Raw genomic sequence first — 25,506 nt, 5'->3', positions numbered from 1 at the left:
AACATACGATTTGTAGGAAAGATGCCAAATACAAATTGTATTTTCTAGACCTGCCTGCATTTGTGATTTTACATGAGCACGCACACATATGTTCAATATCCAAACAGCAGGTGTTCCCTAAAGTTTTATTGCCATTAGTTAGAAATGACCACATTACTCAACAAAGTCAAAGCCAAGTCTTGTCAAAGGCAAGTCTTGCCAGAAAGTCTGATGATTTCCAGTATTAAACAGTCCTGCTCTGGGGTGCTGGCTCTGGCTCTCTACATATCTCCAAAACCTAATCTACATTTACCCAAAAGAACCACTTAACAATTCATCCTCTGCATGGTATCTCCACAGCTTTTCTCAGGAAGCAGCGAGTGCTGCCTCGAGCACGGTAGCAGCTGTCACTGGGGCCTCATAAAACACCGTGATCTTTGTGGTAACCCTTTTCCACAGCCAGATCCCTTGTCTTGCACTTTGGACACGAGTTGCTGATGCACATTCCAGTCAAAATCTTTCCAGAAAAAGATTAAATATAATTCAAAACAATATCTGTACTATCTCTCTGCTGAACTACACAGTACTCAAAAAAATCCAGCTGAACAACTGTTTTTCTACCACTTTTTAGGATTGTAAAAGGACCTTAGCCACATAGATATTCCATATTCCAATGCAGAGCAGATCTTTCTGCAAACCAGCACAGTAACCAACCCCAACATCTTTTCTTCTCCTCTTGATAATCACAGCTTGAAGCTGCATGTGCATCCTGGTTTTCTGCTGGATGGAAAGAGAACTGTGCCTCCCATCTTTCTTGAATTCTCCTTGGATCACAAGTTAATGGTTTGGGAAGACAGCATCAAAATTGCCTGAGACCCCAGGATGACTGAAGTGATTGCTGATACACAAGATGGCAATTCTTCATGGTTCTGAGCTGCCTGGGACAGGAATGGGCTCTCATCGACGCCTTACAAATCATTCCAGAGGGGGTAATGTACTCAGCCCCTTGTCAACCCAGAGAGAAACAACACTGCTACTCATGGCAAGACAGCAAAGTCTCTGACCTGGCTTATGCTGGCAATCAGGTGAGATGATTGCAACAGTCCTGCCTGCGAGGCTCAGAATGCCATGCAAACGGCACAACCTGTCCTTGCTCTTACTGTACTCATGCACACAAAACTGCTTCCTCCCAAGTGAAGAATTCATCGTAACTCTCAAAATATTTTGTTTGGGCAGGGAGAAATCAGTATCAGACTGCAAACATTGGCAGAAGTATTTATAGCTGCTTCAAAATCTCCTTTTTCTGGCCAGGTCCTTTTTTTGTTTAGTTTTCTTTTTTAAATCTGTGGGGGAAGACAGTAATACCCGTTGGACCAACACATTATTGATTTCCCATAGAAACAGCAGTCAGTTAGAGTGCTCACTTTCAGCAGTGAAGCAGCATGTTAGCTTTATCTTACTGTAATTTTTTTTTTTCATTTCATCCTCTTTTACATACTCATAGAAGTTTCCTATTCACTACTGAAACACCATATGGTGATAATATATGCTAACACAGGCACAGTGACACAGTCCACAAGTCTGCTATTGAGCAAAAGTTGACAACATAAGGCTGAGAGAATTCTAAGTGCTTCCAAGCCACAATAAGTACGTCACCTAATTGCATTTTACTGTGATGCAAAGAAGTCTGAGTCAAGGAAAGAACTTCCCTACAATGAAACTGTAACAGCCTGGAGTAATTCACAGTTACTTGAAGAGCTAGAGCAAGGATCTATCAATTCATGGCTTTCAGATACAGGCTAGATGTGGGTTGGGGTTTTTTTTAGCCTAGGCAGCTTTAATATACAGAAAGAGACAATGCATTTCAGCATCACAGTCATCTCTCAAAAGGTTCCAGACAGGAAGGCCACAGGCAATCAGTAAGAGAAAATATAGACACTGCTTCTCAAACCATTCACAGATGCCTCTGCCTCTTATTTTAATGAACTAGGTTTTGAACTAGAACATTTTGGAACAATCTTGAGATATATTTAGGCTACAAATGCATCAGGTTTTTAACACACTGGTAGCAGAGTCTGATGTAGAAACTACAGGTTTCCGTGGAGCTCTAGATCCTTACAGGTGACCCTACCTGAAACGAGGCTGTGAGTACACCTAATATGCCTTTGGAACAGCCAGCAAGGGCTCCAGGGAGAGGTCCTCCCTCCCTGCAGGGCAGACCCTTGGAAAAACAGACCACAGATGGACAGGATGGACAACAGTGAGTGACAACACTACCCCAGATGCCACTGATATCTGTCCAAAGCCCTGTTTTACAATGAGCTGCAAGTTCTCTCTGTGCCTCAGCTCTCCATCTGCAGAACAAAAGAACCAAACTTCTCCCACCCCAGGGCACCACAAGGATGAACACAAGGAAAGTTGCAAGCACTCGTGCAAACATGCTGCAATAAGTAACAAGGACAACTCACAAAGGCCATGCTTTAAACACCAGGGCTTCCCAGTGTGTTTAAGCCTCCACCTCTCAAACTATATTTAGAAACTACCACTGCAGAAGGCAGCTGCCTTCCTCTACTAAAGAGAACAATTCCACAGCAACTCCTATCAACAGGATCTATACCTGCCCTGCAATGGTCTCTGGACAGATTCCAAGCAATGTGAAGGCACACCAAGGTAATGCCCTCCTTGCTGTGAGCGTGATGCACGAAGCACAGTCATCACTCCCATTTTGGTGGAAATGGCCTGGGGAATACGCCCAGCAGGGTCCACAGTGGGAGCAAAGTCCCCAGTGATGTATTGCCATGCAGGTGTTTCTACAAGTTGCTGTGCTGTTCCCTTGGCACTGAACTATTTCCTTTCCCTAGCAGGGAGGGAAACGCAGCTGGTTCCTCCTGTGCACAGAAGAGAAAAACACAACACAAAAGGAACAGAAACCATAGAGAGCAGAGCAAAGGAAGCCTGATTTCCTATGGACTTGTGTCTTGCATCTTGAGCGGACTCTGACCCTTCCTGTTCTCATCTGTTAACTCTCCTGACTGCCCCTCCACTTCCCTTCTCCCCCTAGTATTAGCCTTGGCATTTGTCTGTGTGTGTCAGCCAAACAATCCATGTTCCAGGTCAGAGATCCTGGTTACAGCACAGTCTGGAAGAGCAAAAGTTCAAGTTGCCTGCAGGACACGCAGCAGGCTCGGAGCTTGCTGTGCACGTGTGCAGTGGGGCCACCTCATGGGCCAAGCAAGGACAGCCAGGGTGGCCCCACTGCACACCCTGCAGCTCCCCAGGACAGGGATCTGAGGGATCCCTCCTCCCCAGACACATAGTTCTTAACACTCCACCCACAGACCCACTTAAAATGGTCACAGAAATCAAACCATATGTGGGGAGCAGCCAACTGCTGGACACTAATAGGTGCTGAGCAGGAAGAATTAATCAACTGTGCATTCATTCCAAAATGCTTCAGTTATTTCCTTGGCAGGCACTGGGCAGAAGAGTGGCTGCCACACATGGGGAAATCGACCCCACACCTGAGACCTCTTTAAATCTTTCTGACAGGGTGTTCTCACACACACTCTGCCCATCCATCCCAATGGGGTATGAGATGAAGATAAATCCATGACAGGGTGCCCATGGTGTGGCCTCAGCTCCTCGGGTGACTCAGGGACAAACCAAGTCATCTGATCTTCTAGTGCCTGGGTTCCTTTCCTGCCCATGAAACAGCCAGTACTTCCCCATTTCACAGGGCTGCTGTCATGGTGGTGAATCTGATGCCGCTGAAGCACTCAGATGCATCGACCCATGCAAGAACACAAGCAGAGGCTGTGTCCCAACAAAACACAGGTTCCTGCCCCAGAGGCAGCTGCTCTTTGCTGGCTGGACACACAGACAGCTCGTGAAGTGCGCCGCAGCCCTTTGAGGAGAGTGCCAAACTACACCCAGTGCCAAAAAGCAAGGATGGGGAAATGATGACAGGCTTCCTGAGATGATGGCTTACAGAGGCTCAGTCCCATTGTGGGGAAAAAGATAGAAAACAAAACATAACAATAGGTAGAAGGCCTTGAAAAGCTGTAGAGAATAAGAACCCTCCTCTCAACCACTCACAGAAAAACAATCACAAATACAGAATGAGAAAAAGACCAAATTATGCAGTACTATTTGCTTTTTATCACTGTTCCCAAAGTAAATGTTTATCTTTATCCATATACAAATTTGAGATGCCTGCACAGATTTTAAAGTCCAATACATCCAACACTAGTCGTCATCTAAAGCTTTAGCCAAACACGTAAGCAGAAAACCAAAATGGATGCAGAAAAAGAGAAAGGGAAAAATGGAAAAGAAAACCTCACTGATATTTCTGTGAACTTGGTAATTTATCAGAAAAAGAAACAGCAGGAGTAGTGCTGATTTATTTTCACTCTGATGATAGTACAAGAGGAAGAAATAATACCCTGCAAAGGTCACTCTTATCCTGTTCATCTGTGACAGGCTGATAATCCGGGATCTCAGAAAACTTTCTTTAAAAATCTTCACGGACATGCTCTTATCAAAAGGATTAAGGTTTAATACATACCAGCAGATGCAACCGATTCAGGCATCTGCTAATCAGAGCAGCATCAGTTGCCGCACGCTCTGGCTGGAGCTGATGACTGCGGGAAGGTTTCCCTTCTTATAGAGAAAGACCAAATCCAAACACACATTAAATCATCTCTTGGCTATGCCTCCCAACTCACACATTCATGGCTGAGCATCCCCATCCTGTGCACGCTCCTGCCTGCAGGCATGTCAGGGATGGCAGGACAGATGTGCTGCTCACAGCCAGCGCACCCACAGTGGTTCTCCCAGAAAGCTCCAACCCAGGGACCACCTCAAACGCCATCCACGTGGGGTGGGAATGTCACTCTGCCTTTGGAGAGGGGAACCACAGCAGGAAGCGTTTCTGGATGTAGGGGTTTTGTGTTTTGAGTGCAGGGAGGAACCTACAGAAATTGCTCCAGATGGGACACTTCCTTTCCTACTTTCAGTAATCCACCCAGATTTTCCAGACAGCACAAAGCCAGTGCGCTGCAGCCAGAAGCATGAGCACAGCTCTCAGAGGTGATTCCATCTTTAGAACAGCCCATGCAACTCCCGATGTCCATGACTATGGCAGAAATATCACAGCCCACTGAGAACAGCCACAGTCAGCACCCTGCAGTGAGTCTGCACAGCCCATCTGATGCTGCTACAAGGGCTGGAGCTCACCATCTCAACACCAGCTTGGGCACACTGCTGTGAGCCACTGTCATCCAAGTCAGCAAAACAGCAGCACTCACAGCCTTTAGGAAAAGCAGTGTGCAGCACAATAGCTCTGGAGTAGCTAGGATGGTCCTACTAAAAGGTCATCAACCCTTCAGGATGGACAGTGGATGCTTCTCAGTTTCAGCAGATGAGCTTACTTCCAATGAGCCCCTTAGTCCTACAACAAAGAGATTCAAATGCCTACAAAGCCCAAAATGCACAGACCTCAAAAGAACCAATACAAAAAGCCCTTTGCAACTGGGAAAGCACTGCTTGGCTACCATGCTGTGCTGCTGAAGACTCTTTGGCAAAGGTGTGTAGATGCCCACCAGTTAGATGTGCTCAGACCAGCAGAACGAGGCCAGGAAACTTTTATTTACCTCAAATATCACATGTGAAGATGGCAGAAGCTAAGCCATCAATTTCAGCCCAAACTGAACATCTGAAAAAGCCATATCCCCCTGAGTCCCACAACTGAGGAGCCATAAAACTTTCTGTCACATAAATGCAACAGGAGGGAGGAATTCATTCTGAACCCACCAAATCAATCTCAATCTGCTTGTACACCTAAATTTTCTTTCTTAAAAAGAAATAAATACATTCCTGACAACAAGTGCAGTTCTGTAACATAGCCTGTGGACTGCACTTCCAAAATCCTTTTGGTGCAAACCAACCCAAGCAGCCATGCTCAGGCAAGTACCAGGAACAATGAAACCAGCTCTGAGACCGGACTAGCAAATTTGCAGACTCAAAACAGACTGTTTTGAGTTGAAATTCAGGGATCTGTTTTTCACAGAGCCTCACAGCCCAAACCAAGAGCAATCATAATGATCTTTCTCAAAGCTGGGAGAATGTGCCTTCCCTTGCTGGGTTGGCAGCTTTAATCATGGTTGGAGACACAGCTCTGCATAAACTAAGATAAAACACCTGAACTCTCATCTGTGCATTCCTGACACAGCTGTAAGTGAGGAACTACAATTAAAAATTCACAGGGAAGAGACCTCCTAGGAGCCCTTAGCAACACTTCAACATTTTGCCTTGATTTGCCAACAGCTGAAACTGTTCAATCCTGGTTTCTGCAAGAAAATATGTCCATTGCCTTTTCTCTGCTTTTACTATCCCCAAATGGTTATCAAAAGAAGTGACAGGATAACCACCAGCACTGTCAAATATTTAAATCCCTTTTAAATTCTAGTCATTACAAGACATTATTTCCCAGTATGCTTGAAACTTATTGAAAATGTACCACTGATTTTTTAAATTTAATTTTCTTCACGTTTTTATTGTTCTGTAGCTCATATTGAGAATGAGCCTCTTTTCCTTCAAAACAGTGCTCACTTTGGCTTAAAGTGTTGGACAGTGACAGGTGTCTAGTACTGGGGGCAATGACACAGAGGCAGGAACACAGGCATGAATCCTTAGAAATCTTGCCTAACTCAGCCTTCATGTTCCCCACCTGTTTGCACAACCACATCACCCAAAGGCCTTCAACCCAGACCAAGGTTCCACATTGCTACATGCCACACACATGGGGAGTAAGAGGCAAATCACGTTGAAGAGGTTGCCAAGCTACAAGGACAGAAGAGATTTTGAGAGGAAGGAGAGGGGAAACACTACATGCAAGGTCATTTAGCACAGCAGTGGTTGCTGGGAATGATGCTGCCAGCCCAGTTCCCTCTGGATCAAGCTGCCTCTGAGAGCTGTACACAAGCAGATTTCATCTTGGCCATGGTGCATGGTCAAACAAGATTTTTTTGCTATTTAAATACTTCACAAATATTGGCCACAGAGCATTTGCTTTTAGAAAAACCTTAAATACCATCAGATCAGGTACATCTTATTACCTGGTACACCTCCCGCAAAGTGTTATTTTGCCAAACAGATATTCTGTTGGAAATTCAGGATACAACTCAAGAGTTTCGGAAGGTAGGTGTCCAATTCCAGACAAAGCAATCATCATTCAATACATAATTCACAGCAGGAACAAAGAATCCTGAGCTTACATGTGCTGCTATTTCCAGTATTTCATTTTCACAGTCTCTGCTGGAAGCCCTTTCTCCAGAGTCACAAAGTTTTCTTGGTTTTGAAAAAAATGCAAACATTTGTTTTATAGGCTGAAATTTGGCATGTTTGGTTTGGGGTGTTTGTTTGGTTTTTTCACGTTTTTTTTTGGGGTTTTTTTTTTTGTTTTGGTTTTTTTTTTTTTTTTTTTTTTTTTTTTTTTTTGTTAAGGCCTTGCTGTACTGATTTCTTATGCACGGATTTAAGCAGAAAGGTAAAAACTAGGGAAAATACCCTTTAATAAAGGAGTCAGATGACTACAGCATTCACTAGGCCTCTACTTAGGGGGTTCACACAATTTATGACTTGCCCCTACTCCCATCCACGGAAATGAAGCACCTAATATCTTGTCTTTTACTAATGCCTCCTTTAACTAATGAAAGATGCAGTGGGTTCTCTGCCTCTGAACTTTCCAATGAGTTACTGCAATTTAGAAGGTGTGATATGCACACAGAAGCACACTGCAGCTACATAAGAGGAGCTCTGTACTTTACTCATCACACTAGTACTTCCAAACTGCACCAAACGAGAGGAAAAATTAATTAGATTTTTTTCATAGTACATCTGCAGCTCTTCCAACAACACCCAAGGCAAGTTAAACCTCATATGCCACTGCAGTCATGGCAATTTTGAGATCATCTTGGTCATCTTGTCCATTTCAATTTACTGTACCAGAGGGCTAGAACTGGTCATGCTGGTGAAGGTCATGCAGATCCTTTCTAAAATTTCAGTTCTAGCTGAATTCTTTAAATACAATCTCTCCTACACTACCTCACATGGCAGAAAACATCCTTAGATGCTGCTCTGTTGAGGCTAAAGATGATGATTTAGTCTTGTAATTTTCTGTGCCTTTAGGTACATGCAATTTTGAAAGGAAAAAAACTTGCATTTAATCACTTCTGACTGTTTCTATGATTCAGTCAGAGAGACTTTTGCTTGCAAGACATGGACTCAGCCCAGGTCACCTTTGCTTTCTCACCCAGCTGCCTAGAATTAGGCAGGACCACGAAGTACCAGGAGGGCACTGCTGACCACAGGCGTCCAAACTCTCTCCCTGCCTTATTTTAATGGTGGTCAGTTTCAGCTCATGGCAGTGTCCTTGTCACCTGCCCAGCACACAAAAAATGTTACCAGGTAAGCCGTGCAGGGATGGTGCAGAGATTCACACTCACCCATGCCCTCAACAGCAAGGGCCAAGGGACGGTGTCTGGGGTTGAAGCTGGCCCACCCTTCCTGAGAAACATTACATCCCTCTGTGTCAGAGGCACCCCTGGTGCAGTGTGTGTCTGCAATCTTGAGCTCGTACCAAGGATCAAAAGAGCTTCCCTGTGTGTGAATTCATGCCAATGGGCAGTGTATGTTAAATAAACTGCTTGTCATTACCCTGCTATCACTCCTACTCCAGCGAGAGAGGACTATGTTACAATTTATCTTACGTTGCTTTAAAACTGTCCTGTAGATAGTATGAAAAAGAAATGTAACAATAAAATTTCTCTTATTCCAGAATAGGAGTATCCCCAAGGGCAAGGCATTCCTATAAAATTATTATAATGCTTTAACCACATAAGCACAACTGAAACGTCTTCTCTGAAAACAAGTCGTAGCTCTTTTTTCCTATCTGCAGCCATTATCCTGATAAATTTGGGAAGGTCAGCTAAGATGTAATCCAATAAATGTGCTGATGTTCTGAGTAAGTACCTTACAATTTGCAGCCTAATCTATTATCCTACTATAAGACCATCAAATGACTCACCAGTTTTAATACTTAGTACAGATCAAACAAAGGAAAATATCAAAGCTTTACGTTCTAGTTCCACCTTTCAAGGACTTGTCTGAGTACTCTTTAATTACAGCAGATCAGACATCCAACTCTGGCATTTTCTTTCTCTAACAGCTCTAGTTAGAAGCTGCTGCAGCAGTACTTTTCACAGGACACCATTACATTAACCAAGAGATGCTGAGAAGTCAGATAGACTGAACAAATCAAGTTGGGATTTGATCCCAGAGATGGAGTTCAGCTTCTTCTGCCCACCAGGCCACACAGTGCATAGTGCACCTGGGAGCCTCACCATCCAGGTGCTCCTGGGTTCAGGGGACAAGTCTGCAGAGCCCCCACCCAAGCTGTGGTAGAAAGCCATGGGAACAAGCATGGGAATGAACGGGAATGAGCACATCATCTTGGAGGGTGATGAACTCCCAAAGTCAGATCAAGTCCCAAACTTGGGCTATGACTTCAAATCCTCCGGAAACTCAAATACACCTGCAGAAGTTTACATTTGGACACTGTGATTGGACACAGTGATTTTTAATTTTTTTTTTTCTTTTAATGGTAAAGGTGTAAAATAAAAGTGAAAAAACAACCTATTCACAGAACTCCAGATCCCAAAGGAGGAAGCATCAGGAAACAGGAGCACTGTCAGCAAACTGTAGATGCTTCGTGAAATGGGTAGAGAAGTTACATGTCCCCACAAAGATGTCAGAGCTGACAGGGGCCATTGCTGAGGAAAATGGGGAGCACAAATGTCTCTCACCCAACTCTAGCAGCGTTTCGAGTCTGTAAAGCATTCCCCAGTAACAGTGTGCACTGGTGTGTGTTTGGCCCATGCAAACAAAAGGAACATGGGTTATTCACCACAGTGCCTCAGCAGAACTCATCTCATTTATTGCAACAAAAACCCACTGGGAAAAGGGCTGAATTGTATCTGGTTTACAATGTTGGGCTTTTTGACTGCCTAACGCAAATTAGACTATTTTTCAAGGATGAGTCTGTAAGTTTATGCAATAACTATGCACATGCCACTAAAATTAAAGCTGAGTTTATAGGGAGGTCCCTGCAGAAAGGATGGAAACCCAGAGCCTCTGTGTGCAGGGTGGACACTTTCAAAAGAGCACAAATCTGATTTTGCTCTGCTTTTGCTCCATTTGCAGATTTGAAGAAGAGCAAATCTAAAGAGGCTCCGATCACAACTTTAGTTCTGTTCCAAAGGTATCACTTCTCACTTACTTAAAAGAAATGAAGCAATAAAAACAACCAAAAAAAAAACAAAGCAAAGAGAAGACTTGTATGGATAGTGAGTGTGCACCCCTCACTGACCTATCCTTTTGATACTTTTGGGGCTTTACTAAGAGAAATACAGCATGTGTCTAGCTATATACACCCTACAGACCCACACATATGTAAGGAATGAGACCAGTCATGAGACTAGAAAGGAAAGACAAGGCACAAACATATCTAGGATGATTTTATGAGATCTCAAGAATTGCCCTTTTAAAAGTGCCACTTGGGGTGTCACCACTTCCTCTGATAAATAGATGACATCTCACCAGAACTTAAATAGCTCCACTCAAGCACTACCTAGATGAGTGACAAAAATTAGCCAAGTCACTGTCACCCCTGCAGTCCTCGTCTAGACACAGCAGAGAAGTGCGAATTCCAGTCTGCCTTGCTGGGCTACAGCCACCCTGACAGCTGAGTTCAGATCCAAGCCACTTCATGAGATGGGGATTATCTGGATCCTTCTGGCAGCGCGACAGACAAAAGTTAACAGAACAGAAAAACAACAAGAAAATAGAAGCACAAAAGTCCTTGTGAACTGAGAAGGTTTCAATTCACGAGTCATTGTTGGTTGAGAGTTGAGGCAAATGAAATGCCATTTTTTGCAAGTATTTTTCTAACAATCTCTGTGGCAATCTGACAATCGGGATCAGAGGCCCTTTGCTCAGAGGTGCGGCAGCTTTTGAGCCGGTGCCCCCTCAGAGCAGCTGCGCCCTTCTCCCCATTGACAGCCACATCTGGATGCTATCAGGAGGAACTGGCTGGCCTTCTCACAACAAATACCAAGCACTTAGCAAATTGACTCCAGAAGTCGATGCTGGCCCCTTTCCCACTCTGTGTTTACGCAATGTGCAACTAACCTGTTGAGTCCGAGGTTTGTATGGAGAGCTGCTCTCTAGGTCGGCCAGGATGCTGGTCAGGGAGTCAATTTCTGCATCTAAACTGCACCGCCTCTCTTCAAGTGTCTTGCCACCAGGATTCACCTTAAAGAAGAAAGAAAAGTTCCAGTTATTCAAACCACTTGGCCTGGCACATGGTTTCTTACTGTCCTCACGGAGCTGCACCCATGCCCAGCAATAACTCTTGGGTTGCAGGGACAAACATGCTGAAATCTTATAGCTCCCTCCAGAACTAACAGCAAGCCTCCATCTCACAGGAATTTATGCTGCTTTGGGGCTTTTCTTCACATATTTGCCACAAGGGTCCCATTGTGTAAAACTGACTCGGAGGATTAGCAATTCAGCAATCTGCTGCTAAGCTGAAGAGGCAAGACAATCCCCACACCGCAAGATGGAGAAGATGTGTTATAGAAGGATACCTGTCTGGAAAGACAAAGCTGGGGACAGGCTTGGAGCACCTGGATCCCAAGAGCATCTCTTCTGCCATGTTCTCATCTCAGGCAAAACACAAACAGAACAGAGCTACAAACCAAAGTAGCCAGTGACTGTCCATGTGCACCTATTCTTATTTTAAATCAATTCTTGATAGGTGTACCTGTCTGATTCAACACTTCTTCACAAATTTCATCTGAAAAATGAGCTCCTTCAAGAGGAGTGAAAAAGTTCAATCCATTTCTAACAGATTCAATGTGAAGGGTGTGATTTGCAACAAGCAGTCACAAAATAACATAAGTAAGGTCCTTGTGAAAAGGCTTTTATGCAGGAAAGCCCATGCCCAGAGCAAATGCCAACATGCAGCCAAGGACCCTAATTCAATACATTTTGCTTTCTTTCTGCTTTCAAAACAGCCCAGTCCCATTTGTATCCAGGCTGGTAGGGACACTCACTTGGAAGGGAAGAGATGTGAATTTTCACCACCACCACTACCCACCTCAAAAAGTAAAACCCAGAACTCAATACCACAGCAGAGCATGCGACTTTCAAACCACTGTTTAAGGGCAGTACTGCAATCCCTGCTAGAATAAGCATTTTTAAAGCGGACTCATTCACATGCTTTGTTTTTGATAAATCAACCTAGTCCCACACCTCTAGGAAGGATCTTTGTACTGTACAGCCCAACCCAACAGCAGGACCTCTCAACAGGACACAAAGTAGGTAAAGGCTAGGAAATATCCTCCTCAATGTTTTCAGTGCTTTGGGAACTAGGCAGCTCTACTAGGAATGGGAAATTTAAGAAAACCAGTTGAGGATCCATGCCATGGACAAAGTAGCTGCTAGGGGCTAGACCCACTGAGCCAGGCCACCACCAGGGCATGCACAGAAACCAAAGTTCTTGAGCCAAGTGAACTATTACACTGAAACTATTTTCTCAACCTGAGTTATTTGTCCTCTATTCTTCCATGTCTTACTTATCTGCAAATCCCCTGGACAGGACAGAGTCTCTCGGTGTACATGCAACTACAGAGTTTGGTGCAGAAGAGTTCATTCAGAGCTTGACAATGTCAATAATAAAAATACTAAAGAATTACCTAACAAGTCACCTAATTTCAACTGCAAAAGCTGTTCAGACCATACCAGCAGACAATCCAGCTCTGTTTGCCTTCACTCTCACCAAGTTACTTCAATTTTCCAAGCCAGAAATTTGCCTTTTCCTTTGGCTCACTGGCTGTTCCAGATAGTTTTCATTTAAATTTCATTTTAGGAGCAGTCAATCATTACCTGTTTTAAAGAACTCCCTCGTCATCAATCTGACACATAAATGGCAAGTTGGTCAAAGAGAGACAGGCTATGCAAAGTAGGCAGCCTCTGATCTGCCAAACATACGTGCTGAGGCATCCATTAGTACCTAATGATTATTAAATCTTATTGGATTACAATGTATTTGGCTTGACTAATAAGAAAATGGAAGCTCCAGTGTGGCTTATGCAAGAATACACCATTTAAAAGGCTGAGAGTCAGGTTAGAAAATACTTACAAACTTGACTCCTCTTGCCTATTTTTATTATAGAGACAAAGTCCTTCTATCCAAACCATTGTTCAAAAAAGAAATATTTTTCACAGGAATTAGCCCAGACCATTACTCCTGGCTAACTGCAGGCACCTGGATTTTTAAATCTGCAGAAGTACAACTTCTTTTCCACTTCATGGCTCTTGTTTGGTTTTTCTTCATCTTCCAGTTGTTGGCCTGTAACTGCCACAGGCTTCTCAGACAGAAAATCTGTGATTGCTCCACTCCAGAGAATTTTAAAGCTAAGCAGCCAGAAGTCAGCCTGGAAAGGAGAGGGGAGATGCAAAGGGCATCCAAGGCCTCAACACGTGAGGTGACAAATCAAGCCAACGGCAGACCCAGGAATAACACTACAGTCCACACAGGACCTGCTTGGTACCCTGGCCCTGGAGAGAAGGGATGGTGGCAGATGAGAAGATCAGCCAATTTAATTTCTGCTTCTTAGCATTTCTGGGCCATATTATTCCCAGGTTCTCATTCCCCAGAACAATTATGCAATAGCTGACTAGCAAATGCTGCAGAACAAGTTATAAGGTTGTAAAAGTTAAATGTCCTTAGGAAACCTAGAAAAATAAAATAAAACAGCATAGAAGCATCTCTATTGATTCTGGGCTCTGATTTATCTATTCAATTAAAGCATAATCAACATAGATTAAGAGCCCAACTCTAAAATGCAGGAATGTAATGCAGTGCAACAGTGCCAACAAATGACACTACCGATGTATGCCAGGGCCTACTGGGGCAGAAATGGACTTTAAAGGTATTTAAGAAATGGTAATCCTCACAAAGACAGGTTTCTGGTTACTTTTTCTTCCCCATCCCCACAAACCTTGAATTTTCCCTCTCCCTACAGTGCTCAATATTCAACTGAAGGACTCGCTGCGTGGGCAAACTGGAGCACTTGCAACACCAACTTCAGCAAGAGAGGGTTAAGCTATTCCTCTTCCCATGCTCTTTGTCATGACGTTACTATAAAAGTTTTATGATATTGTTCTGGAACAAAACCCGAGCGCCAGGTCCCAAGGCACAACAGGTTCGCACAGACGCGGCTCTGCTCCGAGGAGCCCGGGCTGGTTAAGCTCAGAGCCCCGCAGATACAAACACCGGAACCAGAGGGAACTGCTAATTCTATTTCTGTCTGGATTTATGGCATTGTTGCAGACATGTCGCTTTTGCGCCCCCTCTTCCAGCCAGCGGAATATGGAAAAATGGGTTTAAAAAGAAAAAGGATGCTATCTTTGGCTCAGCCAACGTGAGTTCGACAAAAAGCAAACGTAAGCCAACCCAGTCCAACAAATTACTCATGCCAGAGACTATCCACTCACGTGAACTTCTGCAACGCCTACACTCCTATCCCCTGGCTCAGCCTCTGCTGTGAGTCAAAAGAGAGAAAAACAGCAGAGAGCTTCACTGCTTGGCTTGTTTGTCTGCCCCCGAATTCCTGGTGTGCAGCTCAAAGCAGCTCTGATGCTAATCCACTCCTGAGCCCCATCAACTCACTCTGCTCTGATGAAAATTCACGTTACTTTTGCTAAGCCCACAACCCAACAACAGTCAGTGCCACAGGTCCCCACACCACTCCAAGAACATTCATTATAGAACATGCAGTGCAGAGGTCAACACAGGGTCTCAAATTTTGCCTCACTGTGCTAAAAGGGTTGTAAGACTATTCACCAAGCTAAGAGACATGAGAAGCACAATGATTTCCCTAGATGTCACCTCTTCCTACAACCCTAGATCACCTACTCTTATCGTATTTTGCAGCTTTCAGCAGAAGAACAAGAATGCCTCTCATTTAACCAAACCAGCTCCTTGCAGTGGGCTCAAAGAGAAGAATCTGGCTCCCAGATGTCCTTCCTAGCTCCTGCTCCAAATTCCTTTCCCTACCGAGGCCCAGCCATCTCTCTTTTATTCTGTTTTCCCCTCTCTCCATGCTGTTTTCTGCCTGGGCTGTAGCTCAGGCTAGGCATTAGCCCCTGAGATCAGAGAGGCAAGGTGGGCTGCCAGGTTGGCCTCTCAGCCCAATTTCTGTTGCCAGGTAGTGTTGCTGTGTCGGGGAAACATGGAGTGTGGCTTTGCAGCAGTGACCTGCTGACATGGGTGGCAGGTACAAGTAACTCCTGAGCCCCAGAGTGTATTTTCTACCAACACAAGGCAATGGCCAAACTCCTGAATACTTTGGATATTTGACTTTGCACAGCACAATTTTCCAGCTTCAATATCCACCACCTCTCCATCCACCTCAAAAATCTTGTCTAACAGAGGCTGAGCTTAGCACATTTGCATGTTTCCTGACTGCTGTGGCCAGCTCATCCTCTGAACTGTGTCCCTGGAAGGTGAGCTGTCATTCGTGGGAAATGTAGTGCTGGTTTATCTGTGCAGACACCTCCAAGACAGCAGAGCTGCAGCTAAACACACAACCTTTCTTGTAGCATCAGCTCATTTCACACACTGTGCTATCACAGGTCACTGATAACCTCCTAACTCACAAGTGAAAGACTGGAGATGAACACCATGGATATTAGGAAAGGTCACAGCTAATGACTCAAAACAAAGCTGGGAGCCCACAGTGCCTTCTGCTCCTGGTACATTGGTTTTAGCCTGAGGTGCTTGGGAGCTCTCTTTGAGCTGTAACACATCAACACTTTTTGCATTTACACATCCAAAAACAGGGAAAAGCAGAAAAGCCTTCTGGGGCAAAGGTAACAAGAGGAACAAGTGGAATTTAGGCAAACCAGGAGTTGTGAGCAAGTAGATGGTAGATAAGGACTTTTCCCCCAGTAAAAGCCAGTGAGCCACAGATGTCTCAGTGGTAGAGATGATAAATGCAGTGCCCACTGCCTGCTTCCACCAGGCTCTGCAGGCTGTTGTAATCATGGGATAGGCACTGAGATGGTGGGAAGAGCAAATAAAACAGGAGTGAGCCTCTCTTTTTACTCCATGGCCTTGGGCACTGGGCTTAGACAGAGATGCAGACAGAGCAAGAAGGATGCAGTTCTTATTTCCTATTTTAGCTGGGGACAGGTGAGGGACAGAAAAGTGTTTGATGTCAATAGTATCCACTGTACTGACAAGAAGAGACTGTGAGAAATGTTAACCAGGAAGAAGAAAGGAAGTGATTCAGTCTTGATACACTTCAGGCTGGGACTTGTGTTTAGTTTTTCTTTTTTTTTCCCTTTCTTTGCACTTTCTCTAACAATATCACTGCCAGAGGCAAGGTTCTTTTCAGACACACACCCCTGCTACCTCGTCTCTTATTCATTCTTCTTTCCAAGGTCACAAAAGCCATCTAAAGCCCCAAAAGACATTGCAGTGGCAAAAAAAGATGCATACTGAAGGGCATCTATCAGGAATATGAAGCACCCTTAAGAGTTGCTGTGTCTATTTTCCCCTAAGCCTATAGACAAGTGTAAACATTTTCTTTCAAATTCCCTAATGTAAATTCAAACAGTCCCAAGAGGCTGCCCCCCCACAAATGCACAGAGAGACAAGAGCTGACTGCAGCATCCAGGGCAAGGGGGGTCTCAATGCTTGATTGATGCCTAATCTCTGTTCGAGGCACCAAGGAGGGCTGGAAAAGAAGTCATGCCCTTTAAAAACAGAAAGATTGAGTCTTTTGAAACAAATCTGAAATGATGGAAGATTTCAGCAGATGTGACCACAGTGATTTCACCAGATGTGATTGTATCAAGGATCTAATAGAAAAGAACTTCCCTGCTGTTCCATCAGGCTGAAGCCAGGCCTGAAATATCCTTTTGAGTCTTTTGATGACATCAAGGATAAAAGCCAAAGGGAAGTTAGGTTTTGATTTATTTTTTCCCCTTGCTCTTTCATTTTTTCAGGCACAGAATAGTTTTACCTGGTTTGTGTTGCTGGATATTAGCAGGACCAAAGGAAAACACTTCAAAAGTTTAAAGAAGGCTGTTCCAAGGCACCATTTGGTGCTTCTTAGATGCCACTGTCATTTAACTGAGCAATGTTTCTTTGACTCCAGCCACTTTTGAAGATTCCACTGTAAAGAGTCAGGTCAGGCCTACCTGGAACAGGGCTTGAACAGGGTGGGGGTGCTCACCTACTAAACACCAGCCTATACGGTCCCAAAAAGGGCCAGTGAACGTGCCAAATATCTTCCCTTGGCAAAGCTCATACCAGCAGCTGTGCCACAACAAGCTGCAGAAGGCTCAGCCACACCTACAACAATTAGTCTGGGGTAGCCACAGTCCCACAGTGAATTTCTCCAGTCATGGAAAACACAAATAGTACTGGGTACCCAGACTGAACTCCCTTCTGAAGCAACAAGGTGTGGTAAAGAACTGCACGGGCTTTCAGCTGGGGCAAACAAACAAGCAGATGAAGGAAAGTTATTTGCTAAGCATTGCTAGGAGACACCTTGCAAAACCTTAACGACTGATTAAAAAACTCACTGTGGTGTAAGAAGCTTATGAAAAGGACAAATAGTAAAAACATTTTTAAAAAGAAAAAATACAGATAAAGCAGATAACAAGAAAGCATGGAAATAGGAGGCATCAGTCTCAAAACAAAGGAAAGGGGGTAGGTGTTTTGTCACACAACACGCTGCTAAGCTGCAGAGCTATTTCTGCTGCAAGACACTGTGGTTGCTATGAGTTTACAGAGATTTCAAAAGCAGCAGGAGAAACTCATGGAAGAAAACTCCAAGACACAATAAGTATAAAATGCTCTGTGCTGTCCTTTTACATTTTTCTCTGGTCACTAGTCATTGATTTGGCTCTAGAGACATTCATATGAAGTCTCCATTTGTGTTTTCTATCCACCTTCTGACACCTGCTGGGAGTCACATCTGCTGGAGGGTACATTCCAGTCTCTGCAGGTAAGCAACTGACCACAGACCCAAGTGCCAGGTTTGGCCCAACACCTGGAAACCCATTTCTTCCTTTCTTTTAGCAGAGACAACAGAAATTACAGCCATCTGCACTCAGCCTCCTGGGATGCATAGATTTAAAAAAAGCCAAGACTTTGTTGCAGTTATGAATCTGTATGATAATAAAGATTTATATTTCCCTAGAGATCAGTGTGACAGACACTGTTCACACAATACCTAGGAAACATCCTTGTCCCAAGGAGTTTACTGTCAACTGGATACCAGCCCTGGGAAGGGAATGCAGGCAGAGGGGTGGGAGCAAGGTGCTGAAACTCAGAGATACAAGCAAGCTCGTCCAGGCCAGCAGATGAAGACACTAATCCCTTGGGCCAAGCTAGCTCCTTAAAGGGCTTTTCATTCTTTGTATTTGCCATCCAAGACCTGACAAAACACACCAGGAGACAACAAACCCCTGTCCAAGCCATTCAAGCTCCAGCTGCCATTCTGTTGCAGGATGGCCCTGATTTCCCATGACATGGCTGGGTCTGAGCCACTGCTGTGGCTAGCAACTGGACTGTGGGTCAGTGGGGCCCGTGGTCATCTTCCATCACTGTTTAATAAGCTCTTGCTCCCTGCTTATCCTGAGCAGGGCCCCAGTCCCAACACCAGCACATGGTGGGGCAGGATGCCACCAGTGTGGATGAGCAGAAGAGTAATCCAGGACCACGTTCCCTTCCCAGCAGCTCCTGCCCCTAACACCAGAGGGATGATTTTGCCACAAACACCTGTGGCTAGTCCAGAGTTCTCAAGAACTGGCCATGGATATTAGATGAATGAGCAGAGATAAAATAAGGATGGAAGGGCATCACAGAAGTTTAGCCAACAGGATCCATGGCCTGGGGGTAAGCTCTGCTGAAACCCTGGATCAAACACCAGCAGTGGATGACTGGTTGATTTGATGGGACATGGACAATAAACCACAAGAAGATCTGCAATATTCCTTGTCCCTCTGCCGCCCCTGAGGACAACAGAATGAAATTATGCAACAGGAATAAAGAAGATGCAGCAACCAGCACTCAACAAATCCTCCTTGCAGCCCAGGAGTGTGCTTGTAGAAACTGGAGATGCCAACCCAGAGGTCCCGTGCTGTCCAGTCCCCTCAGCCTCAGCTTGGTGTTACCCAGCTCCTGCTGCATCCCAGGCTGGCACCTCCACCTTGGGCATACAAACCTGCACCCAGCTTTTGTGGGTTCCTCACTGTTTTGTTTTGCTCACGGAAGGAAGTTCTGGAAATGTTAAGGTTGGCTAAATGGGGCTTTTAAAAGTGCAGCGCTTCCCTGAGCCTCTACAACAAAAACCAGCAAAACAACAAATGCCCTTCAGCTGACCAGAGGACCTTCATGTTGTGGGCCAGAGAATATGTGGGGAAAGGCACCACAATCCTCAGCACATGGAAGCAACAGGGTGGATTTGATAAGGAACACTCAGGGGATGAAGAGAGAGGAGGAGTCCCACGAGACAACATCTGCCAGAGCAGCAGACCCGACAGTCCTGAGAATTTACTTAACATGTCTGATCAAAAGCTTTGGGAGTCTTGTCTGTGTTAAGTGCTACCAGATGCAAAATCAGCAGCAAGATGAGAAGTGTATTAATAAACTAAGGAGGCAAATAAAGTTATTTGAAAACTGAATGGGAAAGGTGGGGAGAGAAGGGGGAGTATAAAACCAGTTTATTTTTCCATTAAGGTAATTTAATATTCTCCAGGTGGAGTTACAATTACTCGTCCTTGGGAATTAAATTGAATTTGTGAAACATTCCTGTTCATCGGCAGAATATACAATAAGAACTGGGATATATAATTTTTTTCTTTACACTTTGGGCAGGACAGCACTACCTGTCTGTCCACAGGGCAAGAACAGCTGCCCATGAAGTTTTTTTGACCCAGCATGACTTTCACTGACTTTAACTAACTTTACAGCAGAAGGGAATATATCCCTTTTCTTTAATTAATGCAATTACATTAGGCCTCATTATTGACAATTATGGTGACTGTTAAAAGTTTCCCCTTTCTTTGCCCAGTCTCCCACCAACTTAAAATCTGCTCCAGTATCATCACAAATTAATGTTTAATTAGCCATCAAGCAGAGCTGATGTTCCCCACAGAGCATTGCTGCTTACAGAAAAACTGAGAAATAGGAGAACGTAACAGATATTTCATCATCTGCCTCCAAGGGGGACCATAACCAAAGAGCAGCCAATTACCCCAATACAGCTGCAAAGTTTAATCAATGTAGAAACCAGATATCTCATTAGGCATCCCCTGTAATAATGGAAGACCTTCCCATTGCCTCGTATGACATGAATGTTACATTTTGAAAAGATCCACTGGTGACATGAAAGAGCAGAGACTCCATTCATCTTCACATCAGATCAGCCAAGTCCTGATTTTCATCTTTCCTTTTCTGGCATAAGAAGAGAGGTAAGAGGAGGATGGCATGTGTCTGACAAGCCCCAAATTACACACACCTGCACACAAGGCAATCTGTCACACCCAGCCCCACGACTCTGGATTCTTATCCCAGAGGGGAAAACCACACCAAACACCATCTCCCACCAGGCACAAGGAAAGCGCAGAGCTGAAGGTGATTTTACTTCTTTCAACACTTGTGGTGAGCCTGGCACTGACATACTGTGTCCAGCATGGGAGGAAGCAGTTTAGGAACTTGAGACGCCCCAAAAAAGCAGAAAACAGCTGAAAAGGAGACACATAAAGGACTCACTTGGTTTGACCTATGAAGGAGATTGAGTAGCTCGATAGCAATAACTAAAAAACTAACAGTTTCACAGAATGAAAATGCCAGATACCACAAGACTGTCCAATCTAGCAAAACAGAAAAAGCACACAGCAGTCGGGAAGCCAAAGCTAGGGAAATTCCACTTAGAAATAACAGAGATACTCATTTATGTGTAATACTGCTGGCAATTAAACGTTAGAACAAATTTCCAAGATTTCTCCACCCCTTGATGTGTGTGGATCAAGGCTGGATGCCTTTGGTCTCCCTGGGTGACCAGGCAAAGCTTTATGATCTGCAATAGGCAGAAGGGCACAGCTGACAATTTAATGGCTCTGGCCCCCACCTCGACAGAGGTGAGAGAGAAACAGCTCTGCCAGTCCATAAAGATCTACTGACATCATCTTGTGTTTGCACCAGTTTAACTGGAAATTAAATTTACATGAACAAACTCTATCCCACACAAGACTGCATATTGTGACAGTTAAATAAAGAGCTTTTTAAAAGGCACACGTCTCAGGCAATTTAAATCAAAAAAGATAGGTTTTGTTAAAGCTACCAATTTCAGAAAATTAAGGTTGACTAAAACTGTTTTTAAAAACTCCTTTTGGAATTTAATCACATATTGGAAACCCATATGCAGCTGTTTGTGTCACCTGCAAAAAGACTGTATAAAACATAAGCATATGCTTAATTTTACACGTGTGCTTAAGTTCTATCAACTTTAATGAAGTTTAAGCATACAGCCAAGCTTCTCTGAATTTGAGAAAGCATTCATGAGCATGGGCTGTGAAGCTATTAGGAAATCACCAATGAGAAAAAAAAAAGTAAAATTAAAACTGGCTGGTCAATTTTCACAGCCTGAGTAAGCACTAGGTCCAGAAATTAAACATATAACATATTTCTGAGTTTGTTTGCTTGTTTTGCTGTAATAGGAAGGGGTGAGTGCCAAAATGTTTGCAAGGATTCCCAGAGAACCTGGCAAAATGTCAGCTGAATGGATGTATAAAACTACATGAAAATCAATGGCTTGGTTTGGCTTCTGAGGAAATGAATCATGTTAAAAATCTACTGTATGTCTCAAAGCTGAGAAAAGGAAAATCTGGACTCTGCCTCAGTCTACACATTTTTGGGGTGGTCAGTGGCTGCAGTTCATGGGGCAGGCAGGCCTCGGCTGGGCAAACCCCACAGTCTCATTCACTGAAGAAGGTTCTTGCCTTCACAAAATTTGAAATCTCATTTTCCAAACCATTAGGCCCACTTCTACATTCCCTTCAAGGCTGCCAGATGTGTGTCTGGTATTGGATTTGTCTGGCTGACCACAGGCTTTTATTTCTTTTTTAACAATAACTGTCTTTTTCAGACACCTTACGTCCTACACATCTCCTAAGTGGGAGCCTCAGCTGAAGAAAAGGGACCCAAATCACACAGAAAGCTGAACAACAATTTGTGCTGCCCTAAAATGGAATCCACTGTGCAGATCCCTCCTGGGTGAGCTCCAAAGTTTGATATTGTCCACAAGCAGACAAACGAACGTAAAATGCTGTCTTTCAATCACAAATCATGCTTCAGAAAAGCACACATTAGACCCCAGCACACGTGAGACCTCAGGAAAAGAGCTGTAATTCTGCTGGGACCAACATGCCACAGAAGCCAAACTTCTGCACCTAAAGTGTGTTCCTTACCTACATGTTTTAAGAGGCTCACCTGACCTCAGAATGACCACACGCTGCTCTCTGAGGGCAGCCCTACCACCACCCGTGGGACACCCCAGTACCTGCAGACCTCAGCAGTGGCATCCTTCAGGAACACACAGAGAGGGAACTGCAGGGCTGGACTGGAGGAATTTGCAGAGCCGGAGACAGGGGGAGGAAGGGGCAAGCAACACAGGAGCTGAGGAGGAAGGCCAGACCTTTAACACGACAAGACGTGAGACAGTTTCCATGGCAAAAGAGAAATGTGGAGATGGAGAGGGAAGGAGCTGTGCCTCAGGACTGCTGCATGAAAGGAGTTTGTAAAGCACCTTTGTCACTTACTGGCTTCAGCAACACTTGGGCGTTGCTACAGCTTTCCCAAACATTTATATTTTACTTTTCTCACCATTAAAACCAATACTAAAGCCATCACATGATGTTTTCCAGATGCTTTTCCTTACCTGTTGTGTGTTAAACCTAATTAACATCCTGCATTTTAATCAGCAAATCAAACAGGAAAATACAATTGTGGAAAATGGTCCTTCAAAGATGGAGTTTTATGGTAGCAGACACTACAAATCATGTCTGGAACAAATTCCTTCAGCTCTGGCTGCAACATTTCTCACTGGTATTTCTACCATCTTCCAACTTGCTCAGTCACTGAACCACACACTCCTCACAGAGGCAACATTTTCTAACAACAAAACCACCCTCCATGGCAGCTGAAGCTGTTTTTCACCAGTGATGGAAACTGAAAAACAGAGACAGGAACCTGCATTTCAGCCACTTCCATTCTTGGAAATTAGATGCTCTCACAACTTCTCCATATCCACATCTCATTGCTGCCAGACAAAATTTTCATCAAAAATAGAATGAAGTTTGCCCTACTCTTTGAAAAACTCCAGGGCTCTAAAACCGAATTTAGGCCACAACTGGATTCCCCAAGCAGTAGAGTTCTATTTCCTTTTATCTTGTTTGGCCAAGCTCCTTTCTACACTGCACAGCATCAGAGCACTTAAAGCACCAGACCAAGGTGGGAATCTGACTCTGCTCTCTCACATTCCAGACTACCACTATGCCCAAAATGCATGGAAAGACTGACTTTCTAAACCACCTTTTCCAATCCCAGCCAGCTTCAAAGAAGAGGCATAATAATTTGTCTGCTGCAGTTTTTAGCATTCCTTCTTATTACTGGCAGTCTGTTTTAGTCTTGCTGCTGCATTATGGTTTGCTAATGCAACACAGGCTACCCAGGATCGTAGACAAGAGCAACCCATCTTGAAAGAGATTTTTCCTAGGACCTGTTAATCCAACAGCAGACTTGATTAGCACTCAGATATGAGAAGAATGGAAACTTCTTCTGCATTGGTCATGTTATCTCACTCTGGCCCATCACACAGCTCATCTGCTTTGATAGGAGAATTCCTATATCCTCATTATCTTTTTATTTTCCCTCTGCTTAAATAATTCTACCTTAGATAAAATGATGTATTTGTTGCTTTTGGTCTGTCACCAGCCAAGCTGTGACAGAATAAATTTGCTTGCTTTTTCTGCATTCTCTCCATGCCTCCACTATTTCCACACTGATGTCTCTATTACCCATGGGTATAATGCAGGTTACAGATTAAACTCTCTGCAGGTACCAGCTGTGGCTGAGTCCATCATTCGCAGTGTGACAGCATCCCTCAGAGATGTGTCCACAGGACCAAGGAGATGCCCACCAGGGTTTGTAGTCTTGGCCACAGCACTGGGGGAGCACGGCCTCCTGTCTGGACCCAAGCTGGCACATGTGTCTTAACCTGGGATGGATCTACCTTGATCAGCTCTGGCCATCATAAGCAGCAACATTTCTGACCTTTCTGGTTCCTCTCACGACTTTTTATTAGGTCCCATACCTGTATTTACACACAATCTGTACCAGGCTTTTGCTTTCTTCTGTTCCTTCACCTCATCACCTGCTGTATGGCAGATTATCAAAAGTTGCCCTGTTTCATCTCTGAAAGCATCTCCCACCCTCAGCCACAGAGCTCCCCTGCCAAAGAAGGCACAAGTGTGCAGGTCCTGGCACATCCTGTGTGCTGGGTGACTGTATTAAACAATAACATAACAAATACATTAAATAACACAGTAATAAGCAAGATGAAAATAATGAGCACAGTTAACTGTTTGGGTCCTTGCTTGCTTTGTAGTCCTTGCTGAGAGGTTCAGCTATTAAAGGCTGTGTTGCATTATAACATTGCCAAGATATTAATAGCCAGGCAGGGAGATGAATGGCAGGCTTACACTGCACAATTAAAACTTTTCCAGTTTACCCTTTCAGTAAAATTTGTGGTTTATAATAAGCATCTTTGTCTATTCTGAAGAGAATAAGAATTGGAAAGTTACATGGATGGGAACAGAGGTTCATTAAAGATTTAAAATAGAATGTGGTTTGGCATTGTAAAATAAACATGTGTATAAGATGGGATGCATCAAGAGCTGCCTGAAAGAAGTGCTCAGTGTTCCTTTTCTCTTGTGATCCTGGAACTACTGGTCATGCTATCCACAAAAAGGGAGGGAAAAGCAGGGATAAAATGTGCATGCTTGCTTCCAATAATGTGAAAGTCTGCTCTATATCCCCACTTATGATTCATTTCTCATACATATATCTATAGGGTGTAAATATATATATAAACACACATAAAAATGCATGAATTTTATCTCTCATGCATCCCAATATTCATCAACATATACAGATGTTATATTACTGATTTTTCTCACCCTAGAACCTAAAACCCCCTATTATAGAGCAAACACTTATTGACTTGTAGAGACCCAGTGAGCATTTAAAAATTCAGAAAACATATATGTTATTTGTTTAAGTCTAATTTAGAGCACAGCACATTCCTGTTTCTCAAGGAAGGCAGG

General features: G+C 44.0%; 1 protein-coding gene across 16 annotated transcripts in view; it reads right to left on the bottom strand.

Moving 5' to 3' along the window:
- LPP (LIM domain containing preferred translocation partner in lipoma) overlaps positions 1-25,506 on the bottom strand; it is a 331,648-nt gene that overhangs the window by 153,657 nt on the left and 152,485 nt on the right. For all 16 annotated transcript variants that reach the window (XM_064385623.1, XM_064385626.1, XM_064385629.1 and 13 more), the window contains one exon: positions 11,227-11,349. In XM_064385623.1, coding sequence (XP_064241693.1) covers positions 11,227-11,349 — 123 coding nt within the window. The remainder of the gene's footprint in view (positions 1-11,226; positions 11,350-25,506) is intronic.

The sequence above is a fragment of the Passer domesticus genome, chromosome 11 (genome assembly GCF_036417665.1).
Source record: "Passer domesticus isolate bPasDom1 chromosome 11, bPasDom1.hap1, whole genome shotgun sequence".
Classification (NCBI taxonomy): domain Eukaryota; kingdom Metazoa; phylum Chordata; class Aves; order Passeriformes; family Passeridae; genus Passer; species Passer domesticus.
This window is presented reverse-complemented; position numbering and strand designations above follow the sequence as displayed.